This window comes from Grammomys surdaster, unplaced genomic scaffold, assembly GCF_004785775.1.
Source record: "Grammomys surdaster isolate TR1022 unplaced genomic scaffold, NIH_TR_1.0 174, whole genome shotgun sequence".
Taxonomy (NCBI): domain Eukaryota; kingdom Metazoa; phylum Chordata; class Mammalia; order Rodentia; family Muridae; genus Grammomys; species Grammomys surdaster.
In genome coordinates this window covers 8,370,861-8,397,015 of record NW_021604622.1, presented here as the reverse complement: position 1 = coordinate 8,397,015, position 26,155 = coordinate 8,370,861, and the positions used below count along the sequence as shown (strand labels likewise).

General features: G+C 41.5%; 1 protein-coding gene across 1 annotated transcript in view; it reads left to right on the top strand.

Moving 5' to 3' along the window:
• The window catches only part of Cdh6 (cadherin 6), a 131,005-nt gene that overhangs the window by 61,144 nt on the left and 43,706 nt on the right, over nucleotides 1-26,155 (top strand). The window contains exon 2 of the mRNA XM_028767571.1: nucleotides 11,729-12,092. Coding sequence (XP_028623404.1) covers nucleotides 11,865-12,092 — 228 coding nt within the window. The 5' untranslated portion in view covers nucleotides 11,729-11,864. The remainder of the gene's footprint in view (nucleotides 1-11,728; nucleotides 12,093-26,155) is intronic.

The window sequence follows — 26,155 nt, the reverse complement described above, 5'->3', positions numbered from 1 at the left end:
AGTGAGCATTCTGACAGGATACCGCTAAGATGAAGAAACAAGGCTTAGATGGACAACCATGGAGCAGGCAGCAGCTCTGAACAATTGCTTAAAACAAGGGCTTCCGGTGGGGAAGCACTCTCCCCTGGCCTGTGTTGGGTTCTGATACCCCACTGTTTGTAATTATACATGTACACTGTGACAGACAGTTGTTAAATTGGAAACGGAACTCCGGTGACAACTGCAGCAAACCTTGACAAAAGATAAATGTGATTTTTCTCTCTCTCTTTCCCTTGTTTTTCGTTCACTTATTTAAGCATGTATTAATTAACTTGTTCTGGCAAGTGTTTAGTAAACATTGAACAGGGGGATTTCTTTAGTGGTATAATTAAAATTCTCTTTTAAAATGTTTTCGTGTGATATTTTATGCACAATTTGACTCAAGTAAACAGGGGTTCTAATTAAAGTTTTCAAATGAAGGCAATCAAAATTGATTCTGCACCCAGTATCCCATTCAAGCGTATTGTCTTGCTGTCTAGTACGAGTTTAATTTGATGGTCAGCTAACATCTTCAATTAGTTAAAATGCCTTCACCTTCACAGTCCACTTATTTATTTATTTATTTATCTATTTATTTATTTATTTTAGCCCCCAAGGAGCTCTTTGGATGGTGTACTGCCCCTTTAAGTGGTCATACATTATATATTAAAATAAATTTCTTCCAAATGATTACACCAAGATATTCTAAGAAGTGTCTAATTTGGGGTATGAATCCTCTGCAAATAATGTTACATAAAACACACTGAAGGCACAAAGCTATCCAGACAGCGGTGACGCTTCAACTGTTTCCTCCCTACACCTCTAAAAATACTGTCTTCCTCTTGGGTTGAGAATCGCCTCAGTAGCTTTACAGTATTAACAGATGAGTATCTGAAACACATCAAAACATCTAGATAATTATTCTTTCTGTATGTATGAGTGTGTGCGTGTGTGTGTGTGTGTGTGTGCATGTGTGTGTGTATGTATGTATGTATGTATGTATGTGTGTTAGGAAAGGTGGGGCAAGATGGAAAAGAATTTATTTTGTCTGGGAAGCATTGATTGACCTGAAGCAAAAGATATTTTTAGGGAAACTTTAAGCCCTCCATCTTTAAATTATTCATATTTTTTCCCTTTTAGCGAAGTTGTGAACAACTCTGAAGGGCAAACCTGTAAATTCAAGAATTATCAATAAATAATAAGTGATTTACCGGCTCTTGAGAACACTATGTTTCTAATAATGTTTTTAATTAGTGGGAGGTGGGGAGTAAAATGTTACCTACCCATCACTTTCTTCAGCTCTTTGCTTCCATACCTTGAACTGGCCAGGCACTGGAGAGGAAGCTCCCTGGCTCAGGCCATGAACTCTGCAATCCAGAGGTACAAACCAGCTCTTCCTTCATTTTGTTTTAAATGCAAGATAAAGGGTATTCTAGGCTCTCTGGGAGCCTGCCTAATTCTAGAATTTACTTAGAAATCCTACTTGACTTTTATACTAAGCCATCTTTTTTCCACTAGACTTTTTTTTTAAGTAATGAAGAATGCATCTTTTATTTTATCTACTACTCCTTTATTTCTTCATTCCTCTGTGACTTAAAAGAGAACAAGGGATAGTTTAATCAGTACCTCCACTGAAATTCCAACTTTACTCTTCTTGACTTAAAAGTGAGGAAACAGAAACTCAATGGGTAGAGACACTTGGCAGTGTCTTATGCCTTGTAAGTGTTAGTGAAGGGACACGCACGGGTAAGCTGGGCCTACTATGGGTAAGCTTCTCCCGGTACTAATCTAGCCCCCTAGTTTCATACTTGAGAGACGAAAGCCTAGAGATGTACCAAAGCTTGCCCAAGGTGAATGAAAAACAGAGAGATCTTGTAGCTACTACTATACATCTTTTATAGTCATCTTTACATTCTGTGCATCTACAACTTCTCATGCCAAATACTCAGGAGAACTTGTACGTTTTCTGAGCTGTTTAAGATCCTTGCTGTGTGTATCCAAGTGCCCTGCTTGCATCAGCGTGATGCCTCCAAGCCCTCCGAAGTCTCCATATGCTCATGCTTAGTCCTTAGTCAGATCATATTAACTCATGAAGCTAGTTCTGCATGCATGATGTGCTTCCATTCTGTATGTCTGCTTTCATGCCTACGGCCACTTATTTTATTTGGTGTTGCTATATTCCAGGCTCAACTCTCAGCACTGGATCATAAGTCTTCATGGCTCTCCCAAGGCCAGGCCCTGACTCCTTCCATCTCCTCTGCCTGCCTCTGTAGCTACTCTCGGAGCTTCAGTTGCTCCCTTTGTCTAATGTGAATAGCCCAGCCAACAGTACACTCGCCTTGTCTTTCAATTTGGTGGGGATTTCGAAAGCTCATAATAAATTTGTACAAATTTTGTCTGAGATGAAAGTAAATAAAAATCTATACGCTGCTTCCATAAGCAAAGTACAAATCGATGGTAGATGTCTTGGTCAAGAAGAAATCTGTAGATGACTGCCAGTCACTCCCTGTGTACCCTTGGGCACAGACTCCAGATCCTCTAAACCTGTGTTTCTCAACTATAAAACGAGATTAAGAGGGAAGCCCCACCTCAGCAGATGGCTAGAGAACTTAAATTTATCCTATTACCTGGCACAGAGCAAATATTTGTTTGCTATTCTTATTTAGCTCATATGCTTTGTGGTGACTGTTTTTGCCCCTTGGAGACCCGTCCTGGTGCTATTTTTGAGGACCGTCATGAAGAATCAATTCTAAGGTCACAGCTATATTAAGCCTGGCCTGAGACTCCCTCATGGGGGTTCAGGGTAAGGCCACTCTCACCCAATGGCTCTGTTAGGGTGTAGCTTTGTTATGTGCTCACTGAATGATCTTGAACAAGCTGTTGTATCTCGCTGAGCTTCTATTCCTATTAGCTACTCACCGGATTATCATGATGGACTTGATATGGGTCTGGCATATAGTGGGTCAAGAAACAAGATATACTAATTGATAACCAGAATAATGTGGATGAGCTAGATGACGCTGATAAAAACAAAATGATCAATCAAAGATTTGATGTAAGAACTGATAAATTACATCAACAAAACCAATCAATAACAACTCTAGTCCTATTATGCCTTATGCAAGTTTAAGCCTTGAATGTATCTTGCCCAATCATGTGACCCTCTTTCTAATTTAACAGGGGTAAGCCTGTTTTAAATTTCTCATACAGACAAAATACCCTGTCCCCTGCCTGCCCATAGCTACAGCAAATTCTCCCAAGTTGTCCTTTGGTTAAGTCCTGAAAGAAAATACAAACTCACTGAAATCTGGAGGCTATTTATGCTAATTGGTTAGTGAGTTTTGACATCTCCCAGTCGTATTTAAGCTGTATTGTCTTAAGTGACAATGTGTCCAAAAATATATAAAATAATGTCACTGCCAGAGAAACCAAACATATAAACAGAATAATATGAAACCAAGCCTTTCATATATTTCTGTAGCCCAAACATATGGTCTGCTACAGAACCGTTTAAAATTCACACCGTGAACAGCTAATTAAAAGTATAAAATACTTTCTCTTCTCCTTTCCTTGCACGAGTAAATCTTTGTAGAGAAAGACAGGGCTCACATGCCTGAAGGCCCCTAGGAGCCAGGCAAAATACATGAGGGAATGTTGCAAATGGATCCATGAAAAGAAGGAGACAAATGGCAGTTAGGTGTAAACTGTCACAAGGGGATGCAATAAGGAGCAGGGTGGAGTGTGGCAAGCCAGGAAGTACTGCTGTAGAGGCCAGATCTACAAAACCATAAATAAAAGTGAGAAAAGCTGAGGTTCAGATTTAGTCCAGAAATGGGGATCTGTTCATTTTTTTAAGGTTAACATGACTTAAAATATTTCTTTATTTCTTAAACTGATTAAATCTATTACTTGATAATTTCACACACACACATATACATATATATACACATATATATGTGTGTATATATATATGTATGTATCCCATTAACAGTCATTATCCCATTAACAGAAATATATATATATATATTCTGTTTACTCTCCTCTCCCATCCACCTATCCCTACCACCCCCCCTCCTCTCCACAGGTCCTCAACTCATACCATTTTGTTTCATTGGCCCCACTGATTTTAGCCAGGACCATATGTATGCCCACAGGTTTGGAACCATCCACTGGAGTCTGCTGAGCTACCTTGAACTATATAGATTAAGGCAATGACTATTCTATAATCCATCATTTGGCGATAGTTCATTAGAAGCCCACATCAATCCAAGACTGGCTGTTCACAGACCCATCTCTACAGGCCCAGAGCAAACAATTTTAGCCACTGTGAAGCCTTTTTGCAAGAGCTTGGTAATGTCATAAAGATGGCATATCACAGTCCTACTTCCTCGAGGCTCATACATATGTTCTGCTTTCTCTTCCATGATATCACATGACCCATAGAGAGGATGATATAAATGTCCTGCTCAGGGCTAAGCACTCGTCTATTATTTATTCTAAGCGTCTTGAGCAGCTATGAGCATCTACATTTGCCACCATTCACTCCAAAGGGAAGCTTCTCTCGTTAAGGATGAGAGTAGATTTCACTATGGGTATAAATAGTCCTTTGATTGCAGTTTAGTACCATCTCAACGTTGCTAAACAACAGTAATGAATTCAACCCTGGGGTTTATGACCTCTCTAGCCAGAGGTTTTTAACTGGGTTTACAGTACCAGGTACGTATTCTCTCCTATTGAGCAGACCTCAAATCTAATCGGAGAGCAGTTGGTGACACCAATAATATTCATACCATATAATATCAGTAGACATATCTTGTCCTATGTGTTAGCTTTATAGTTTTTGTTTATAACCACATAATACTATTGATGCTTGATTTTTAAAAGACAAAATAGAAATACTTGAAAGGCAGTATATGTCCCAAAGATGGCATACATGTACTCTCTGATAAGTCATTCTCTGACTTCGAAGTCATGGTAGGCATATGAGTGCAAAACTCAAGCCACACATGTTCAAACTTTTAATTTCATCTTCACAGGCATCTGAGAGGTAGATACTAGAATAAAGAAAACTGAGGTCTGCTATTTGTCCAACTATTGTTGGGCAGACAGATATCTAACCCAGATATACAGCATGCAGAGTCTTGTCTTACCCACATTGCCATGCCGTCTCTGACAATAACATCATTGTAGGCATTTCCCTACATGATGCAGAACAAGAAGTGGTCTTCAATCCACATGTGTTTGTGAATCTCAAACCAAATCCTACTTCGGCCCCAACTCCATCCAAAACCCCATGTTATGTGCTGTACCTCATTTGATTTTATCTTCATTAATCTACCGTGTGGGATAGGATTTTTAGAATGAGGGGAATATTGCTGAAATGGCTTCATCTGGAAAAGCATCCGTTTGCAAACAGCTTGGCGTGTTATTCACAAATATAAACATTTACAAAAAAAAAAAAAAACCCATCGGCATCATCTGAAGGCTGCTGCCATGATGATTCATTGGCACGGGAGAAGTGCTACATGGTGAGAGGTGCCAGAGCAGCCTGACACATTTCAGCGGAGTTCATTGCACACATGAAACGGAACCAATTTTACTCAACAGTGACTTTGACATTTACAGGGGGGAAAAAAACGGAATGGGGGCTTAGAAATGAAGACTTCAAGTGAAATCCCTACCAAATATGTTGTGATGGTGCTACCCTCGTGTCACCATTTCCAGAAGAGCCTCTGTGTCCAATAGATGCATTTTTTTTAAAGTCACGGCACATACCAACCTATTCCACAAAGTTTGTTCAGTGATTAAAAAAGAATCTTAACAAACTTAATTGGCTATTAACTCTTTTTTCTTATGTGTCTCCTTAGCATCACAGTTTACTCCATCCCGGTATATGTTCTGCTTCTTTAGCTGGCTAGATTTTTAATGTGCTAAACAACATCCCCATTGCCCTCAGAGTGGGACTAGAGAACCTGGTCATAGGAAGCAGAAACAATATAAGAACTAGCTTATAAAGAAATGTTTAGCAAAATGAACATTCTAGATGTGACAATGCAGTTATGCACCTGCAACCACCACAGCTGCACATGCGTTATCTGTACAAGACCCACACAAGCTTGGCCCCGCCCCCACCTCGTGAACAGCAGAAGGGCCATGAGGTCCCTCCCCAACCTAAAGGGCTATCAACAGCTAAGGGCTGTTGGAGGAGACCATATCACTTACTCAGTGGTATGAACACTAACAGTTGCTCTTGTTCCAATAAATAACCGTCCACCCACACCCAAGCAAGAAACTCTCAATTCAACTAAGTGGATCACACAGAAAGAACTTTAAAAGGAGATGGGTTTCAACAGGAGAAGGAGAGGGAATGGGCCAAGAACGAGGGAGGAAAACCACTAAAATTCATTATATTAATGTATGAAAGTGCCTAACAATCATTTTTAAAGAGAACATCATATTCATGTTTGGAGTGCAATGGGATCGTGAATAAAGCTAAGTAGTTATAAACTACTAGCTGCTTTCTACTTCATTAATTATAAAATGGAAAAGGAAAAGTACTAACAATTAATAAAGGACTGATGGGACATAGGGTAAAAAGTTATACTTATGGATTAGATGACAGCGTAGATGATACTGGTTTCTGTGGACAAAATATTGTGCTATTATACAGATACATATATTCAACATCATTTATCTAAAGAAATAATTTCATAATCAATTTTTAAAACAATTTTGCTACAGTCAGTGGTTGAAGCAGATTAACAACATCACTTTACTGACTGTCTGTAGTGTTTTTAATACCAAACTAAAGACCCACATATGAAACAATGGGTTTGTAGACCAGGTAGAATGTAGTATCACTGCCTGATTAGAATTAATCAAGAACGCTAGGGCAAATGTATGCTGAACTTTAAAGCATTAGTGTAATTATATCTTTCAATATATCTAATACTATTTGTCTGTAAATAGTAGAATGGAATCAGCATCAAAACCAGATAATACAGTTGAGTCATTCAAACTGTTAGCAAACATAAGTCACCAGAGAAGCAATTCAATCAATGGAGACATTTTTAATTAGCATATTAATGATTTGTGAGTGAAAGGTGACTCCAAAGTGCCCTAGGGAACTTGAAGACCTTGTAATTCTTCTTCTCACTCCACGTAACCAGTGAAACATTTTTTTTATATTATTAAAGATTGACAGTTTAAGAGAAAGGCTTTGAAATCAATGGAAAACATCAACTCAGCTACTGGATTAATCACTACATGTTGGAAATTGGTAGAACTTGAATTGATGTATCCAACTTTCTAAATGGCAAAGTGTGAGTAAAGCCTGGTGGGCTTGACTAAGAATTCTTATGAAGATTAAAGTTTAATACCATCTTCTATGCAAATCCGGTCTCCACATATGCAATTACTAACATTATGGGGCTGGGGGCTTGTCACTCTATACATAAACACCTTAATTAGATTTTGTATATCACTTTAAAATAAAGCTCCTACAAGACTCAAAGTATTTGTCTGGGTTAAGCACTTTTACAAACCATCTTTCAGAGCTTACAACAATTGCCTTTAAGAAAAAATCAAATTTGCTCCCCAAAGAAAATCCAAAGTAGAGTCAGAGTCTTCCTAAACTACCATCAGACTGTAATTAGACAGCTCAGTTTGAGTTTTTATGGAGTTGTTTGTGAGTCTAACAGTTAGACGTATAACGGATTTGCTCTTGATGCCAACAGCCATAAAAGGTGCAGTAAGGGGGCACACGAGGGAGGGCTCTCCCCCTCCCGCTATCTTCTGGCTCTTGGACACCATGCCTGCTATTTTAAAATCCAGTATGTGTGCATAGCCTCAGCTCTTGTCCTACCAGCTGACTTCAGAAGCCTATAATATGAGCCTCACATCCATTGGTGCTTGTCACATGCACCTCCAGGGCTCAGGAATGCCCAGCCTCCCCCATTCACCAAAGTTCTGATGATTTTCAGCGCTTCCTCAGACCACCTGACCTTCAGTGCGTGAACCCTGGGGAGGTGGTTGCTGTTGTCACCGGTATTGTACTTACAGACATGTGCTTGGAGTGTGTTAATGTTTTTTCCCACTCTGTAATGTTGGATTAAACAAAATGTAAAATATAAATAGTATTCATTCTAGCTGCATCAAATCCTTATCTAACACTGCATGAGAATCGTCTCAGCATGTTAATTGCCAGGACCATTTATTTGTACAAAGCCAAAAAGTTGAAGCTGGCATTGTTACTTTTTTTTTACACCTGAATGAAGTAAAGATTTATTCTTTTCTCTTTTTTTTAAGTCTTGTTTTGTTTTGTTTTGTTTTTGTTTTTGTTTTGTTTTTTTGTTTTTTGTTTTTTGTTTTTTTGAGGCAGGGTTTCTCTGTATAGCCCTGGCTGTCCTGGAACTCACTCTGTAGACCAGGCTGGCCTCGAACTCAGAAATCTGCCTGCCTCTGCCTCCCAAGTGCTGGGATTAAAGGCGGGTGCCACCACTGCCTGGCAAGATTTATTCTTAATCTCGTCGTTGTAAGATGGACAGGGAAAAACCGCACAGGTTCTATGAATGCTTGGTTCTTCAAGTGTGTTTTGCTTCTTGCCTCTGTTCCTGTCCTTAGTGTGAGCAGTGGTCACAGGGACAGGGGTTTGCTCTTTCTATAACTGTCAAAAGCTTAGTTGAATGCCACACGATGGTGACCAGTTAGCAAATGAATTCACCCTGATTCTAAAGTCTTTCTATTCTTGAAAGAATTTTGACTTGGTTACAGGCGCTTTCCTGACCATCTTCAGACCCTCCCAGTTGCTATATATGGATCTGTGATTGCACCTCAAATACTAATAACAAGAATAATAATATCTAGGACTTGTTTAGCAATACACTTGCAAGTGTCAGGCACCACTTTAGGTTTTTGCCTGGAATGCAAACTCATTTACTCCTCAAACTGCCCCTCTCTGAGGGAGATGGTAAAATAACCCTGCCAACAAAAGAAAAACCCAAGGTCAAATGGAATTAGGTAGCTTTTCGAAATTCATAGAGATTACAGAGAAACATACCCTTCTAAAACATTAGCGTCAAATATGAGCAGATCGATGTCATTCTGTTTTACAGATTGAGGTTTTTTTTCATTAGGTCTCAGCCTGTCAGATTGATACAGGAACTGGGTTGTAGCAAAACTAACGTTACAGTGAACATTGGAAGCTCTGCTTAAATTTGCATCACTTTAAAAGCTCATTACCAACTAAGAAAAAATGAAATACTTGACATTTTGGTATCTGTGGTATTAAAAAAGAACTAATATTTAATATTCAAGTGGCAACAGCTTGTAGAGTTTGCATACAACGCCCACAGGGATCGATTCTTCTTTAAAATGGCCTTTTGGAGCCAGACTTTTCAGCAGCTGACACCGCCATTCTCCGCATCCCTCTCTCCTGCCAGCACCATGGGGCACACACAGAGCAGAGCAGCGGACTTGTAATTCTTCACTGCAGGATTTGTCTCTGCAAATAATGGTGAATGTGGGAAATTAGGAGAAATGTAATTTTCACTGAATCAACCTCAGTATAATCTCTATTTCTAAAAATGACTAAGTGTCGCTGGAGAGCTCTCTTCACATGCGCGCTCGCCGAGGCCCCTCATTGTTCCAACCCACAAGAGAAGGAAGGGATCATCCCACACCAGTGCTGGGGCCGAGGACCCACAGTGTGCTGCTGCCTGGCGTTTTTCTAATAAGTAACAGTGCAAGCTCAGTCACCTGTGGAACTTCCTGCTTCCCTAGCTTGCTGTCGGGAAGATGTATAAGACTCGAATAAAGATTTGAAGATGCTGAATAGGATGGAATATTTCACCTTCCCCGCCCTCTATGATTTAAGGAGGATGTTCCTGTTCAATTCACATGGTGTTCTCATCCCAAAGCTCTTGTGCTTACCGGTGCGCTATTCAAGAATATATTCAAGTAGCATGATAAATATGTCATTTGTTAGATCCACTATATCCTTTTTTTTTTCTGGGAAACTTAGGCCAGATGTGGTGGGACAGGACTGTAATGCCAGCACTGTTCGGAATCTGAGGCAGGGAGAAAATGTGGGAAGGCAACATGGCGTACATGACCTTAGTTGCGTAAGCCATGGAATCAAACTGGCCATCTTTGCCAAGAGTCTGGACCCAAGATTTTTTTTTAAATAGGTTGGTTTCTTGAAAATTAATATTTGCCACAAAAAAATAATTACTCGCATTGTTTAATAGCTGACTTTCCTGAAAAATCACACAGTCGGCGGTCCTCACTGTGATACTGGGGTATGCTTAATGCATCTGTGGAAATCAGAAACTATTTGACCAATCTGATTGTCAATGACTCAAGTGAAATCTAGACCAAGGATTTCCTAACGAAATTGGAATCTCGCTTATTTGACGCTTACATGTTTACTCCGTATGATCTGGGAGATGAACTATATCCTTTTGGTCTCTAATGAGTGCGTTCACTAAGTATATCACAAACAGAAATAAATTGATGTGGAGCAAGTACCTGATAGGGAATCACAACAGAAAGGAATAAAAGGGTCATCAAATCAGGAACTCAAAACCTCGGCTGCAGTTTCCACCCGAGCTTTCCACAGAAGAGCTTCTCCTGGCTGAACTTCCAACTTCCTGTTTCCACAGTAAACATTTTCACCTCAGGTGGAAAGTGGGCTCACCTTTTAGCTGCCCTCTAGGACACAATGCTTTTGCTCTTGGCCTGCTTTCTGGTATCTTTCCTCCCTGTCAGAGTTCAGGAGACAACTTATCCCCAGACAAGGGATCTTGTATGATATTCTGAGACAAGTGACTTTCTAGAGCCAGTTTCTCAGGGAACTGAAACAGTGCATGACAAGTGACCAACAGGAAGTACATTGCAAGGTTCTTAAATATAAATTCTATGTATTCTTTTTATTAGTGTAAAGAGTTCTCATGGAGGGGTTTGATCAAAGTTTGCAGAGTTTGGATTAAATACAAGCCTACTACCACACTACTACTACAATGTGTGTGTGTGTGTGTGTGTGTGTGTGTATTATATTACATTACATTATATTCTATTATATGACTTCAGAAACTTCCCTCTGCAAATCTGCATTTTGAAAAGAAGGTGTACAGTGTTTCCCAACCTTATTTGACCTAGCTAATCCATCAGAGCACATCTTCTCAGCCAAGAGTCTGCAGAATAAGTTCTGCCTTGCCTCATGCCTGGCACATCCCAGGTGCTCAGAATATTCCAGCGAAATTTCAAAATGATCTACTCTCGATTGAATTTAAATTGTCTGTGGTATTCTTTGCCTTGGACTTGTTCATGGAGATAAATATGCAAATGGAATCAGAAACACAAACTCGTTTCCTCTAACCAGATCTCAGCCCACATATTCCAAAGCAAACGAGTAGTGAAATTATCCATCGTGGCACGCTGAACTCTAGCAAAGCTATTACTTAACGTCGGATTTGCAAGAGATATAAGAGGAAACACGGAAAGAGCAGTCCCTGCCGGGCATTTGCCTCCCGTTCTACACATTCCCTTCTGTGTACCTAAATGACGGTTGTCCTCACTTCAAAACTGATAGCCAACGTTGTTTGTTGTTATTTTCCCATTCAAATTTCTACATGCTTGCTCCTGCCTATTTGCTCTAACATTGAATTTTAAGCATCTCTAAAAGTGTTTGATATGTTATTATTCTTTCCAGATACCCTCTGAAAGCCAAGCAAAGAACATTAAGGAAGAAAGGAGGAATGAGCCTGGCTCTGGTGCACTGAAAAGAGGCGTATTAAGGAAAGGGAAATTCACTACCCAGACACTCGACTGCCTGCCTTGCCGTCAGCATGAGAACTTACCGGTACTTCTTGCTGCTCTTTTGGGTTGGCCAGCCCTACCCAACTTTCTCAAACCCATTATCTAAAAGGACTAGTGGCTTCCCGGCAAAGAGGAGGGCCCTGGAGCTCTCTGCGAGCAGTAGGAATGAGCTGAGCCGTTCGAAAAGGAGTTGGATGTGGAATCAGTTCTTCCTCCTGGAGGAATACACCGGATCCGATTATCAGTACGTGGGCAAGGTAGGACTCCTTTGGGTGTTTTGACAGGATAGGCTTAAAAGTCTGAAGAAGTTACGGCTAAGGAATAGACAGGGAGAGTGTGAACTATTCCCCCAATACAGTATGAATTGTTGCTTATCTGGTAAGACTTTTTTTTTTCTCCTCGCTTGAGTAGTTGCGGGATGAAAGTGTAGCAAGAAGCTGAGAAATGTTTGCAGTATAACAGAGAGAGAAAGCTCCGGTGGAAAACGAACCGCCCACAACCGTCCACGGAGGATTATCATAAATCCTTTAATTTTTTTACTTTAGCTGGAAAAATGGGGCTGTAAAGTAGGGTCTGTTAAAAATAGAAATGGAATGGTTGTGCCGAGAGGAGAGCAAGTCCTTTTCTCATTTTGAAAGCAAACATTCCGAGCCTGAGACACATTAACTATTCCTTAGCTTTGCTTCTCCTTGGCACCCTTGGCTCTCGGAGCAAACAGGGCCATTTCTTGGCAAAACTCAGCCTCAGAGGTTAAATGGAGTAGTTACTGTTGCTGCAAGTGGTAGTGGCTAGTCTTATCCCAGATAATTGGCAAGAATCAAGCATTTTAAATTCTTAGGATTTAACTGTAGCAAGGGTGATGAAAGATTCATGTTACAGGAAGGTGCTATTTCTAGATAACATCTGACCATTTTATTGACTAGAAAGTAGAGTGAGGCGTTCATCCTTCAACCTGTCATGATGAATGTCACCTCATTGTATCATCAGCTATCTTGCTGAAGAAAAATTTGACCTGGGCCATAATGTACAAGACAAATCAGCGTGCCAGTTTATATAGCTTGTAGATTTTCTGCATTTCATTAAGTGGTGTGGATTAGGAAAATAATTGTCACGCATCTCTTAAACTGAATGAACATAAAAAATATAGATGATAAAATGCCTTTTCCTATGATTGATTTTAAAATACCTTCATCAGGATATCAGGCAAATAGCATAAATTTTGCAGATTCCTGAGACTGCATGTTCACATTTCAATCTGTGATCAAATATCCCTGAATAACTCTGTGCAAACATTCTTCTTAAGTATTTACCACTATAAATGAAGGAGGCTTAGGTTGAGATAGCCAGGCAATGTTCCAGGGAGGTGAATTATTAATGTGGAATAAAGTATAAGAGGAAATATCCAGAGACCAGGGGACAGTGACACTGATTGCCCAAGGATTTTGTAACCAACTTGCTTTTCAACTCACACCTGACAGGACCAATGCAACACAGGCTTCCCTTGCGTACTTCACTTCCTCTGTGCAACTTGATGCCTCGGTGTTAATGGAGTAATAGTTTTTTTTTCTTTTAATCTTTAAAGCACTTTTACAATGCAAATAGCATTATTACCACAGAAGATTAAGCTTTAAAAAGCTCTTTGTCAAAATGATTGAAATCCCCTCCCCCGCTTCGTTTTTCTACCCAAATTGTGAAACCAATTTATTTCAATAATACCACAGATTTTTGATGCCCAGGATAGTAGCACAGCAATGGGCCTAAATGCACAGGATTCATTTTAATGCTTACAGCTGTGATGAGGAAAATAGCCATGGGGTTAAGTTGCAAACTATGGGTGATCAGGTTCGAAACTACATCACTGAACTGCCAGTTGCCAGGACCCTGAATTGGTAATGAACCTTCCAGGCTTTGGCTTCTCCAGGTGGGAAGGGCAACCACATCCTTGTGCTGGAGTCACAAGGGAGCGCCAGTGAGACGGGCACCATTGGCCAATCTGCTTGAAATCTCTATAACTGTTGAAAAACCCATTGTACATGCTCCACCAAGTCTATGAGTAATGAAGTGGAATATTGAGTCTCATAACCTCGCAGAAGCAAAAATACAGTCATCAGCAAATCTCGGTGGCTAAAATATACGGCAATTAATAGCGGCGTTGGTCCACAGCCACAGCTCTGCCCACGCTGATGGGATCTGGATAGTCTACTGGCAACTCCGTACAGTTCCCTTCCTCACCTTTCACAGTCCTCTGCTTTTTCATGCTGCTCTCCTTCTCCTTAGGGTCATAGCACATGAGGAATATTAGAAAAAAATATAGAAAGCAAGAACTAACATTGTCCTCACCCTGCCTGGGCCACTCGAGGGGACGTGAGTGTCATTCTCACACTGTTGAGATGGCCGTTTCCCAAATCCATCTCTGCAGAAGTGTGATACCAACAGACAACTTATTCAAATTAAAAGCAGAAGAAAGTAAGAAAAAAATAGAAAAAGAGAAAAAAAAATCTGGGGTGGAGGCTGAGGGGTAGAATACTTGCCTAACAGGTCAAGGCCCCAGGTTCAATCTTGCCCACCTTAAAAAATAAAATCTCCAAAAGAAAGAAAAGAAAAAGAAGAGGAGAAGCAGCATGGACCTTCACTGTGATGACACATGTGACAACTTTTAACTTCAACTAACTTGGAGAAGAAGACAGCTGGTGAGACTATTCAGAGGAGCTGTGTCTGGAAACCTTGGAAAGAAGACAATAGACGAGGGCAAAGGTTCCAAAGTTCCCGATTGCCACAGGGCTGTTTCTCAGGCTGGCCTTAGGCAGAAAGAAATACCTAATGGTCTCATGTAGTAAATAGTTAGACTAAAATAACTCAATAAGAATTTCCCTTCTAAGAGCTCAATAACCCTTTGAAATGATAATACATGTAAATTAACAAAAACTGGTATCCTTATCTCATTCTTAATTGCCATCTCTTGTATGGCTTTGAACACCTTTTCAAACAGTTTGGACCCCATTCCCCAGCTGCCCTGTCCACCCTGAAGTCTACACTGTAGAAGCTTCCCAGCCCCGAAGGGGAAATCCAGGCACTGAGTATGACATCATCAAAAGGAACATAGCACCACCTTCTGTAAAATCTGTGAACTACCTTGAGCTGGGAATGGCAAATTGATGGACAGACTTCGGGCATTGCTGTAAGGCCATGACATTCTACCATCTCTCCTGCTAAGTTGCCTGAAGCACCCAGGCTACCACTGTGCTAGCTCTGGGAGCCACGGACTACAGTTAGGTCGGTGCGGTGCGTGAATTGACACAGAGGCTGCAAGATAACCTTTAGTAGTGGAGGTCAGTACTCCAAATAGTGATTACTCTGAGCCTAGCCCAGATTTGCCTAAAATTAAAGAGATGGATCCCGTCTACTCGTAGAAGAACAGAAGCGCTCACAAAGCTAAGTCATGGAGTTGAATGAACAAATGGCACTTAAAGTCTAAGGAAAACACTTTACCTGATAGACAAGACATCTGCTTGTATCTGTGTCGGTCTGTTCAAAGTGAGTCAAAGGCAGAGTCGGGGGAGGAAGGAAAACATGAGAGTGAAAGTAGAGAGTGAAGGGGCAGGGGTCACATAATGTCACAAGAGCCAGCAAGGAAAGAAAGCAGGGCTGCGGCAGTGTTGAAGGGAGCCATTGGATCTGCACTGGGACATGAAGGAGCAGCAGTGGCCCTTGTCTTCTTCCCCTCAGGTTCTTCAGCCTCTTCCACTGTGTTGTGTCCCTGAGGAGATTACCATAGACGCAAGAATGAGGCAGAGCTAGGATGCATTTATAGGAAAGCCTAAAATCACGGTAGCAGATAGAGCTAGCAGGACTCGAAGGAATGGTCCTAAGTGTTATAACAGTGTGAGCTTCAGAAAGAAACATAGGTAGACATACAAGTAAGACTGTTGATCGAGGGGGGCAGTTTGAAGGTGTTTCAGCAAAGTAGCATTCGTAAGACCTTGTTGGAAAGGCACGCTCTTGGTTCTAAACCTTCCTAACGCTACAACCCCTGTGAAAACCTTCCTGACGCTACAACCCCTGTGAAAGGGTCATTTGACCCCCAAAAGGGGTGGTGACCCACAGCTGAGGACCACTGCTGTACCCAGTCCTTACTGAATCTGAATCGTCCGTTCAAGGAGATCCCCAGATGAGCAGTTTGCAGATTAAAAGTTTGAGAACTGCTACTTTTAAAGGCACCTTACCTGGATCTCACCTCTCTGGAGATTCGGAGTTCGTTGGTTTTTAATTAAGTACTAATGATTCTGACATTGGTGTCAATTTCCAGAACCACAGCCCTAGAGGATACAACTGTCAGTCGTGATAGCAAAACCATCAAGTTTAGTGGTAAAGTGACAGTCACAAAGAGTTATGGCAAAATAAGAGAGTGGGGGCAGCCAGGCTTTAAGGTTCAGCAGCACCCCCTAGAGACAGTGATGGTGTCTGAACTCCATCTTCAAAGCAGAGTGAGTGTTGGCCATCAGGGCAGAGGGAGAATCGCCCAGCTCTCCAAGGTAATTGCCTGCAGACACGAAAAGGGCAAAGGTCACAAATCCAAGAGTCCGAACTTTAGAGATTCGACAACCAAGAGAGCGGAAGTGGCGCCCGTGACCTAGAAAACACAAAGTGCTCGTTTTCTGTTAGAAGATGGACAGGGAGCATTTGCCTTTATCCAGCATCCACTTGTATGCTATCTGGCTTATATAAAATTAATAGGAAGTGGGGAAAAAGCATTGCTCTCTTCCTTCCCAGAAACTTCTATACCCCCAGGACCAGCTTCATGGAATATATAGCATTTCCCTGTCTATAACTGGTATCTATTTGCGAACGTTTCATACCAGAAGAGCCATAGACAGAAGCCAGATTTTAAAGATGGTGCCACTCACTAGTCAAAGATGAAGGTTGTGGGGCGTTTAGCTTAGTTTAGTTTTGTTTAGTTTTGTTTCATTTTTATCTCAGAATTTGGTCCACTTTTCTACCGGAGCCTCACACATTATTTTCCACAGCCCATGGTAAATCTCATCCACTTGATCTTCTGGGCTATTCTTTAACCCCTCCTTCCACACAGTGTCTGAAAGAGATGGACCGCCAGAAGTATCAGAAGTACAGTTCCTTTCAGTAGCATGCTGGGAGGTCTGCAACTATGGAATTCAGTGTGCTGTACTTCAGAAGTATTCTTGTTACCCTTTGGAGAATTGATGACAGTTCTCTTGGTGAAGGGAGGGGATGATCAGCTGAGCATTTTAGTACCATGAAACTTTAGGTTCTATTTGAGGCCTTAACGGTCCTGATAGAGCTGTCTCTTGAGTCTTTAAAATTAATGTCTGCCCAATTCCAGAAGCCATCCTTCTCCTGGTAATTAGACAGCGAGGTTTTAACAACTCGTAAAATAATAAACGCCCTCAGCCATACACACCTTTAAAATTAAGGATGAGCAATTATTTGTTCCTATAATTATATGGTCCAAATGTAGTCAACACGGAAGCAATACTTTACCAATATTTTAGGATGCCAGTATCTGTCATCCCTATGTTCATGTTGCTTTCAGGAAGAGCATAAGCTAAAGAGGAAACCCAACTCAATAGGTAACTCAGAGAATCACTGGGCCACTTGCTGTTTCCAACAGCAGCAGTGTCATCAAAATGAAACCAGGGCTGGCATTTTCAGAGCACTTTAAGTTCGTTACTTCACTGAACCCTGATGTCGTCTGTCCCCACCAGAGCTCATGCCAAAGTTTGCCAGTGGAATGGTATTGAGGGCTGCTGGGGTCTCTAAGTGTGGTTTGGGTTGTGCCATCTCTAACCTCACAAGGGAATTAATGTAGCTCACGAGAATGTGGGTTAGTAATCACAAACATAGGTTCTTACTAAATGTCGGTCAGTCGACAATTGCCTTCCTCTTCCACACACACAGGTATTTGCCATTCCACTCTCTACTCCAAGTTGAAGCATCACAAGGTGCTCATCAGAGCCACACAGAATCTCTGGTAGTCTTTTCTTGGTTTCCCCATTCCCCCAGGAATACAAGACGAGTAACCTTCTTTTCTTTACAAGCTACCCAGTTGTAGGCATTCTGTTACAGCATCTGAAGACAGACTAAGACTGATGCGTACAATAACACTGATACATTGGTATTATTCATTGTTGTTATTGTTGTTTTATACACAAGTCAGCCAAGGCTCAAGGAAATCAAGCTTTCAGATCAGGGTCTCACACTGCTAGGACCCTAGAGGTCAGAATCCACCACTGGACCACCAAGGTACTACGTTATCCCTCCCTTCCCGAATGCTCACTACTTCACAGACCCATTTTGAAGTCTAAATGAAAAGAGTAAAAGTAACAACTTTAAAAAGAAGAAAAAAGAACATGTCTTGGCATTCAGTGGTTTCGTACTATTTGGAACCACCCTGAGAACTACTGTATAAAATCCAAGTACGGAGAGCAAGACCTGCAGGAAAGACTGCTTTTTAAAGCGCTATGCAAATACAAGCTCACATCCCTCTTTCTCGATGGTCATTTCCGGAACATATCAGTAATATTTAAAATGGTTACTGAGCGTGAACATTTTACAGTTAGACACAATTACTGATCTTTCTGGTCACCGTCGATTTTTTTTTCAAGGTCTTTTCTTTCCCTTGATAACCTCTAAACTTCTGTTCTGGTTCAGTAACCTGTGACAATCTTCCCTCTCTGACTCAGGGCAAGTGCCTTGGGCACATCTTTCTTCTCCATCATTTAAATTTAATGCTCAGCCATTTAACGTTTTTATATTCCGACTCGGTATACTTCAGATAGAGTGGCTGCACACACTCCTTCATTGATTACGCTTTAGGAACTTTCACGGGGTCACGTCTCTGCTGCCAATATTGGCAGCCATTGTTTCCACTCTCCAGCAACGGATTTCACATTCGTAATAAAAAAAATTTTTAAAAGCTTCAATCTGCTCTTTGATTCTGAGAGACTGTCCTGCGCGGCAGCAGTCCTCTGACTTTTAAACTCTCCTCTGTGCTTGGCAGCTCAAGTAGAGAGCAGAAAAGTTTCAATATGTGACCTTGACCGTGAACCCGAATGGCAGACGTTCAGCCGTGCTGGTTGCAGAAGCAGCCGAGCAACACACAGAAAGCGAACGGAGATACGATCCTCGCTCTCCAACTTTCATTCCGATATGAAGGGGAATCCCTGAGCTTCCTGTATGAATTCAATTTGCTGTTGAGAATGAAGGGATCAAGGGGAATAGAGGAGAGTTAACAGCTCAGATCCTTTTGCTGTAGCTATTTTACCTTTGTGGTCCATAAGCAAAACAGCTAGAGGTCATTGGAGGACACAGATGCCCCCACCTCACCCCCAGCCCCCGTGGCCATAATACAAACCCTCTACTCTCTATTTGTAAACACCAAAATGTATTTCTCTATTCATTGCCTTAATGTGCTACTGTTATTACAACATGAAAATACTTGGCTTGCATTAGTTCATTTTTTGCCACACTGTGGGCCCTCCACAGTAGATGGGAATATTAGTATGCAGAATGCCGACAGCTTAGTTTACGTTTCTTTTCAAATCAAAGTTCCTAATTATGATTTTGAGTTTCATTTCGAAAAATCAAATCATGAATTCCTAGTGTAATCAATTGTCAGTATATTCTTGAGCAACTGTTTTGATAACCCTGTTTCTCTTCATTTCTACTGACATGAAGAGCCAGTGGTATGTGTGTACTCCAGGCAGAACTATAAGTTGAGAGAGCCTTCAATTCTCTAGTGAAAAGTATATTCTAATCACCCTTTTCCAAAAGAAATAACAGGTTTAGGTGAGAGAGACTAGGCTTGGGTGTCAGTGTGCCACCATAACTTTAAAGAGGACGATTTTTGTGTAAGTGCGTGTATATCGGTACACCATTTGCATGCAGTAACAGTGGTGGCCAAAAGAGGGCATCACATCTTCTGAAGTTGAAGTTACCAATGGTTGTGAGCCACCATGTGGGTGCTGGGAATTGAATCCACATCCTTTGCAAAAGGAGCCAGTGCCCTTATCTGCTAAGCCGCCTCTCTAGCCCCTTAACTGATAAGTAAGGGAAATTAACAGATTTTCTCAAAAGCCAGTGTTGGAAACCACAGACTGGAATGAGAAAAAAAAAGCCACATAACAGAACTCTTTTCAGGAAAAATACAGGTTCTTTCAATCAGAGTGTGTGTGTGTGTACACGCGCGCATGCGTGCGTGCGTGTGTGCGTGAATATGTGTAGAATGAAACATTTAAGAAGATTAAAATATGTGTATGTATGAAATGTATCAATAAGTATTGTAGATGAGTTGGTATCTTTCAAAAAATGTGAAAGCATCATTGGGAATGTGGGGGTGGAAAAGCCACTTTAGGTGCAGGATTTAATGCTGACCAAAAGAAATGTTGATTAGAGGTAAGGAAGCAGTTGGAAAAGATAACGCCACTGCAGCATTTTAAAAATAAACTTAAGGCGAGAACTAGTTCAACTCATCCAACGTCATTCCATGTCAGGCATTCACCAGCGTGTGTGAATGCCACGTTCTCACTGAGGATGAGCCCGGCTGCGTCACTGATTGTGTGTATAATGTAGACCATGGTATTTAACCTCTTTCTGGCCCCTTATTCTCTCGTCTGTTAAATGACAGGAATAACAAAATAATTGAGGTGAGGATTAAATAAATTTGACACAGAGAGACTTGGAAAGGACTGGGCACATCCTACTTAGTAATAAGGGCTTAAGGGGAGATTGCCATGCCTGCCTTCCATGAACAGGTTAAATAAGAGCAAAGAGAAACAAAGGTGGTGGCGTCCAGGCTTGTCCATGGGCGAGAAGTTGGAAGCAGAGCCGCAAGGCAATGCACATGCAATTGATAACAGCAGCCCAGCGTGCTAAGCCCATATGACAACATGAAGTTTGGAGGGGAATGTTTTTCCAGAGGAGACTTAAATATACATATATCCTGACCTTAGAGGGTACCAATGACAAGTCACTCCACCAAAGTGTTACTTAGGGCAATGATGAGTTTACTGAGCTTACCTTCGAAGGCTGGATGAGGTCTTGCTTACAGGATAGTAAGTGACCTCAAAGCACCACAGTAGAGTCTGACCATAGCGTGGAGTTCACGGTTCTACAAACACTGTAGATCCTGACCCTTAAGAATACTTATAATTTGATTCAAAAAACTATCAGTTTACATCGTCATTCTGAGTTTCCACTTATTTCATTTGTCATGAAATACTATGACATGTCCAGACCTCCTTTCTTATAAGTATAAATGTTTAAGGCATACAACCCCTGAAAAAAATAATTCCCACACATGAAGCAAAATAACGTAGATTAAGTTTTTTATATATTATAATCTACTTATTACTGATCCAGAGTTTGATTGTGAAAACTTGCTGTTGATTTAATCTTTTAATTATCTGGATGTTTCCCGTGCTTAAGAGCAAAATAATTGATGCCTTGTGTAAGATGAACTTTGACCTTAAACTTAGGGAGCACCGTTCTCTGCTCAGTCACAAGACTGCTCTCCCAATTTTATCTTAGATATTGGATTTATACTGTGAAACTTATATCTTTGTAAACTCTGCAAAACCTCAGACTGAACGGCTTATTAATTTTTCTGTTCCCAATGGTGTGTAGCACAGATCTGTGTATTGGAGAAAGTCAAATATTAGTTGAATTAAACTATGATGTCCCTGAAAGATAAAAATCCACCATGTTCTCTCAAGAATACCTCCCATAGAGTTACTGCTTCTCTTAAATATATGGATTCTTTTGATGCATTGTGATTGAAATTTTTAAATTTTTGTTGAGAAAAAAATGCCTCCCAACTTTTCCCACTTTAATGAAATAATATTGACAAAAAAAATAAAGCATAGAGAGGGTCTAAGGTCACCAGGCAGGGCTGAAACACTTGCTATGCATGTAGTGTGTCTGTAATGGCGGTACTCCTACAGAAATGGAAAGCAGAGGCAGGACCCTCTCTGAAAGGCTGCAGGTCAGCTAGCCTGGCATACCCAGTAACAAACAAGAGACTCTGTCTCAAGCAAAGCCAAATGAGAGTGCCCTCTGGCCTCCACATATTTCCCACAGAACACACACAAACACACACACACACACAGACAGACACATACACACACTTTTTAGGAAGGCCCTTCTAAGGAAACTACCTCTGTGTATTTTACATCAGAGCAGTACACATATTTTATGATACCACAGGAGAAAACCTGAGCTCCCTTGTGTAAACTACAAGGAGCAAAACCAGCAAAGTTAGACACAAATATACAAAACAAGTATACAACAGGTAATATTGCATCATTAAAGTCTTTCTTTAAGACTAACAAGAAAATCAGACAATATTTAGAGTTTTAGTAGAAGAAAGTTCAAAATAAACCCCCCCAAAAAAAGGTCCGAGTGTTCTTAAAATTCCTAAGAAACATGCTGAGAGATAGCTTAGTCAGTAACGTGCTTGCCTTACAAGCATGAGGGCCTGAAAAATTGATCCCCTAGAGCCCATAACAAAAAAGAAAAAGAAAGAAAACATAAGCAAAGCTTGGCAGTACGTGCTTGTAATCGCAGCTGTGGGAAGCCATGGGCAGCAGATCCTCGGGGTTTACTGGCCAGCCGGTTTCATGAGAGACTCTATCTCAAAAGACAAATAAGATAGGGCTGGAGGATGCCTCTGCGGGTAAGAGCCCTCACTGCACAAACCTAAGGACCTCCATTCAGATGCCAGCACCCATGTGAAAGCCAGGCAGAGCCATGTGCCTGAAACTCCAGGATTGGCAGGGGTCAGAGACTCGAGGCTCTATGGGGCTCTGCCCAGCCAGCTAGAGCTGGTTCACAGGAATAAGGCAAGGTGGAGAGTGATGGAGCAAGACACTGGTCTCCACTCTCTCAGTGCATGCATGCTTGCACACTCGCATGTGCACATACATATGCACAAGCACGAAGGTGAGTAAATGACACTCAAGGTTATCCTATGAATTCCACATGCATAAACACACCCACATACATGCCTACTATCATACACACACAGAGACTCCTGTGAAACTACATTGCTGGAGAACAACAGGCAGGAACAGAAGATGGTGGTGGCTGTATTTCACAAAAAAATGCCAGCTATGGAGAGCAATGTGCTAGTACAGGGACAGAAAATGTCTACGTGAGTGACACCAACTACATCTTGTAACCAACAGATTTAGAGTTCTCACAGGAAAAAAAAGTAATTGTTTCTAGACAGCCACATCTTAAATCATTCCTCGACTTGTGACTACAACTATAAGAGAACAGTGAGGAAGACAGGCAAGGAAAACTCTCGCCTTAAAATCCATCGAGTTAAAGCATCGACATGCTTCATATATTGTAAGATGTAAAGAACGGGCTTGTTTCCTTTCTTAATATAGTGCCTCTTTGTGTACTTTTTTGCTGCGGTGAGGTTAGGTGGTGGTTGTGGTGATGGTGGTGAAGGTGGTGGTGGTGGTGGTGGTGGTGGTGGTAGTGGTGGTGGTAGTGATGGTGGTGGTGGTGGTGGTGGTGGTAGTGGTGATGGTGGTGGTGGTGATGGTGGTGGTGGTGGTGGAGGCAGGACTATAATGGTAACCGTGACAGTGGCAGAGGTGAGAAACAATAAATTATGTATCCTATAGAAAGCTAACTTCTCTTCTAGAAACAAGATAAAACAGGTCACTCTTATCTAGCTTGTATCTTGCATTTTCTAGTGACTCTCCTAACCATGGACTATATAAAGGGGTTGGGGGTAGCTGGTCACATGGCATGAAAGCTATGATCTTGGTGATGGCCTGTCCACCTGCCCCTTACAGGAAACGAGTTTTTAAATCACACATTAAATGATGCCAGCACACATGAGTGGCAGCCCTTGCCTCATGATTAGCCTTGTCAGGAGTTTAGCTATTACCTGCTTGAAGTGTGAAACGGTGATGTGATGGCCATAGTTTTGACCACAGTGCAAACCGTCAAGCGACACCTAAAGAAGTGCCAGGTACAAGATGAGAAGATGCAGAAAAGAGAGTACAATGAGAGAAAGGTCATCCCCTGACAGGGAAGGGGGCATCTGCATTGCTTTTGAGCACAGCTTTCTTTCAGAAAAATTGTAGCAAGAATGAACACAGAAAACAATTCTTCTAGTGGTAAGAGGCTCAGACGTTTGTGAGATACTCCCATGTGTGTGAGCAGCCCTCAAGTGCCCCATGCCAACACACATTCAGCTGAGAACAAGTCAGCCCTCCCGAGTGTGAGGAGGTGGAGTCTCGGGAGGTTGTGGGTTTTAACAGAATACTGACACGGGCCAGAGTCTACCGGTTATCACAGAGTCATATAAATGTTTTTTGTTTATTGGACATGGTGGAGAAGACAGCAGTGTAGTAAAGACGTAGGTGTCGGGCAAGCAAAACGAGACCACAAATGCTGAGGTGTTGGACACCAGTGAGAAAAACATCCATGCTCAGGACATCAGAAAAACAGAAGACCTGACAGCATAGCCATCAGCTACCATTGTTCTTCACTGATCTGTCACAGTTAGTCCCCTTGAACTAGACAGGGCTTGCTTCTTTCCTCCCTTCCTTCCTTCCTTCCTTTCCTTCTTTTCACTATTTGTTCTTCTCTCCTATATCACACCCCAACAGCAGTTCCCCTCCCTCCTCCCAGCATCCACACTTCCTCCTTTCCTCAGAAAAGGTAGGGCCTCCCAGGGAAATCAACCAAACATGACATACGAAGTTACAGTAAGACTAGGCACCTCTCCTGGTATTAAGGCTGGACAAGGCAACCCAGTGGGAAAAAGAGGGTCCTAAAGTGAGTCAAAAGAATCACCGACAGCCCCCTTCCACTGTTAGGATTTCCTCAAAAAGATCAAACTACAAACCAAAATATTTAAACAGAGGGCCTAGGTTAGACCCATGTAGGAACCCTGATTGTCAGGTAAGTCTCTGTAAACCCCTATGGGTCCAGGCTAGTTGATTCTGTGGGTTTTCTTGTGGTATCCTTGACCCCTCTGGGTCCTTCCTCTCCTTCTTCAGCAAGATTTCCTGGGCTTTGCCTAAGGTTTGGCTGTGGGTCTCTACATCTGTTTCCATCAGTTGCTGGATGAAGTCTCTTTGATGAATATTATGTTAGGCGTCTGTCTGTGAGTATAGCAGAGAATTGTTAGTAATTATTTCATAGATTTGGTTGGTCAGTTGGTGGTTGAATGGTTAGGTTCGTTTTTGATGATCATGCTCGGTTCTATCCTAGATCTCTGGGTTACCCAGCCTCTGGATCCTGGCCCTCCAGGCAGTGTCAGAGGTGGGCTCCCTCTCATGGCATGCTGAGACCAGTCACTGGTTGACCACGCTCAGTGCATCTTGCAGGCAAAACCAATTGTAGGTTGAAGGTTTTGTGGCTTGGTTGGTATCCCAATCTCTCGAGTAAAAGTCTTGCCTGGAGATGACTGGTTCAGGTTTCTCAAGGGGGTGGGGATTTCTAATGACTTATCAACTCATACCTTGTTCCAAAGCAAGAAAACCTAGGAGAGAGCTCAGAATCTTTCTTCCTAGAACTGCACCCCCATTACCTCCTTGACTGCACGAGCAAGTTGTGAAATTCAATTTAAACAGCATTTACAGAGCACATTCAGGATGCTCAAGAGCTATGAATTTGAGGAAGAAATGATCCCTCCCTCTGGCAAACTACTGCTTTTATAAAGACAGAGCTTTAACGTTTTAGGTACTAAGTCAGGGCTGCCAAAGAAGAATATAATATCCAGCTTATTTTGAATCTTTCAAGAACAATACATTTTTCAGGAAAGTCCATTAGTTTCAAATATCTGTATTTTATCTATTTATATTTTCCTATAAGGCATGTATGTCAGAGAGAAGGAAAAATAGAGGGCAGGTGTGTGTGTGTGTGTGTGTGTGTGTGTGTGTGTGTGTGTGTGTGTGTTCTTAGATTTGGCAAATGGCTGAAGAGATTACACTCTGAAGCCAAAAGATAGGATTGTAGCGGGGGAGGCACAGTACCTTCCTAAATCAATTTTTGACTGGGTATCTGGCTCTCAGCATGATTTACCACTGGCTTTTGAAAATGAAAATGTTAGACTGAGCAGAAGCTGAGACTAATGTCGCAGTCTGCCAAGACAAGGAAAGACCTTGACTTCAGAAGCCAAGCAAAAAGGCAATAAACAATGCCTTTTTGGGGAAATAACTTCGTGTGGTTAATAAACCAAGCAGGCATTTGTTTAATTGATAAATCCCAAATGAACAATAACATCTATTACAGTTCATATTATTTGTGCCAATAAAATTTA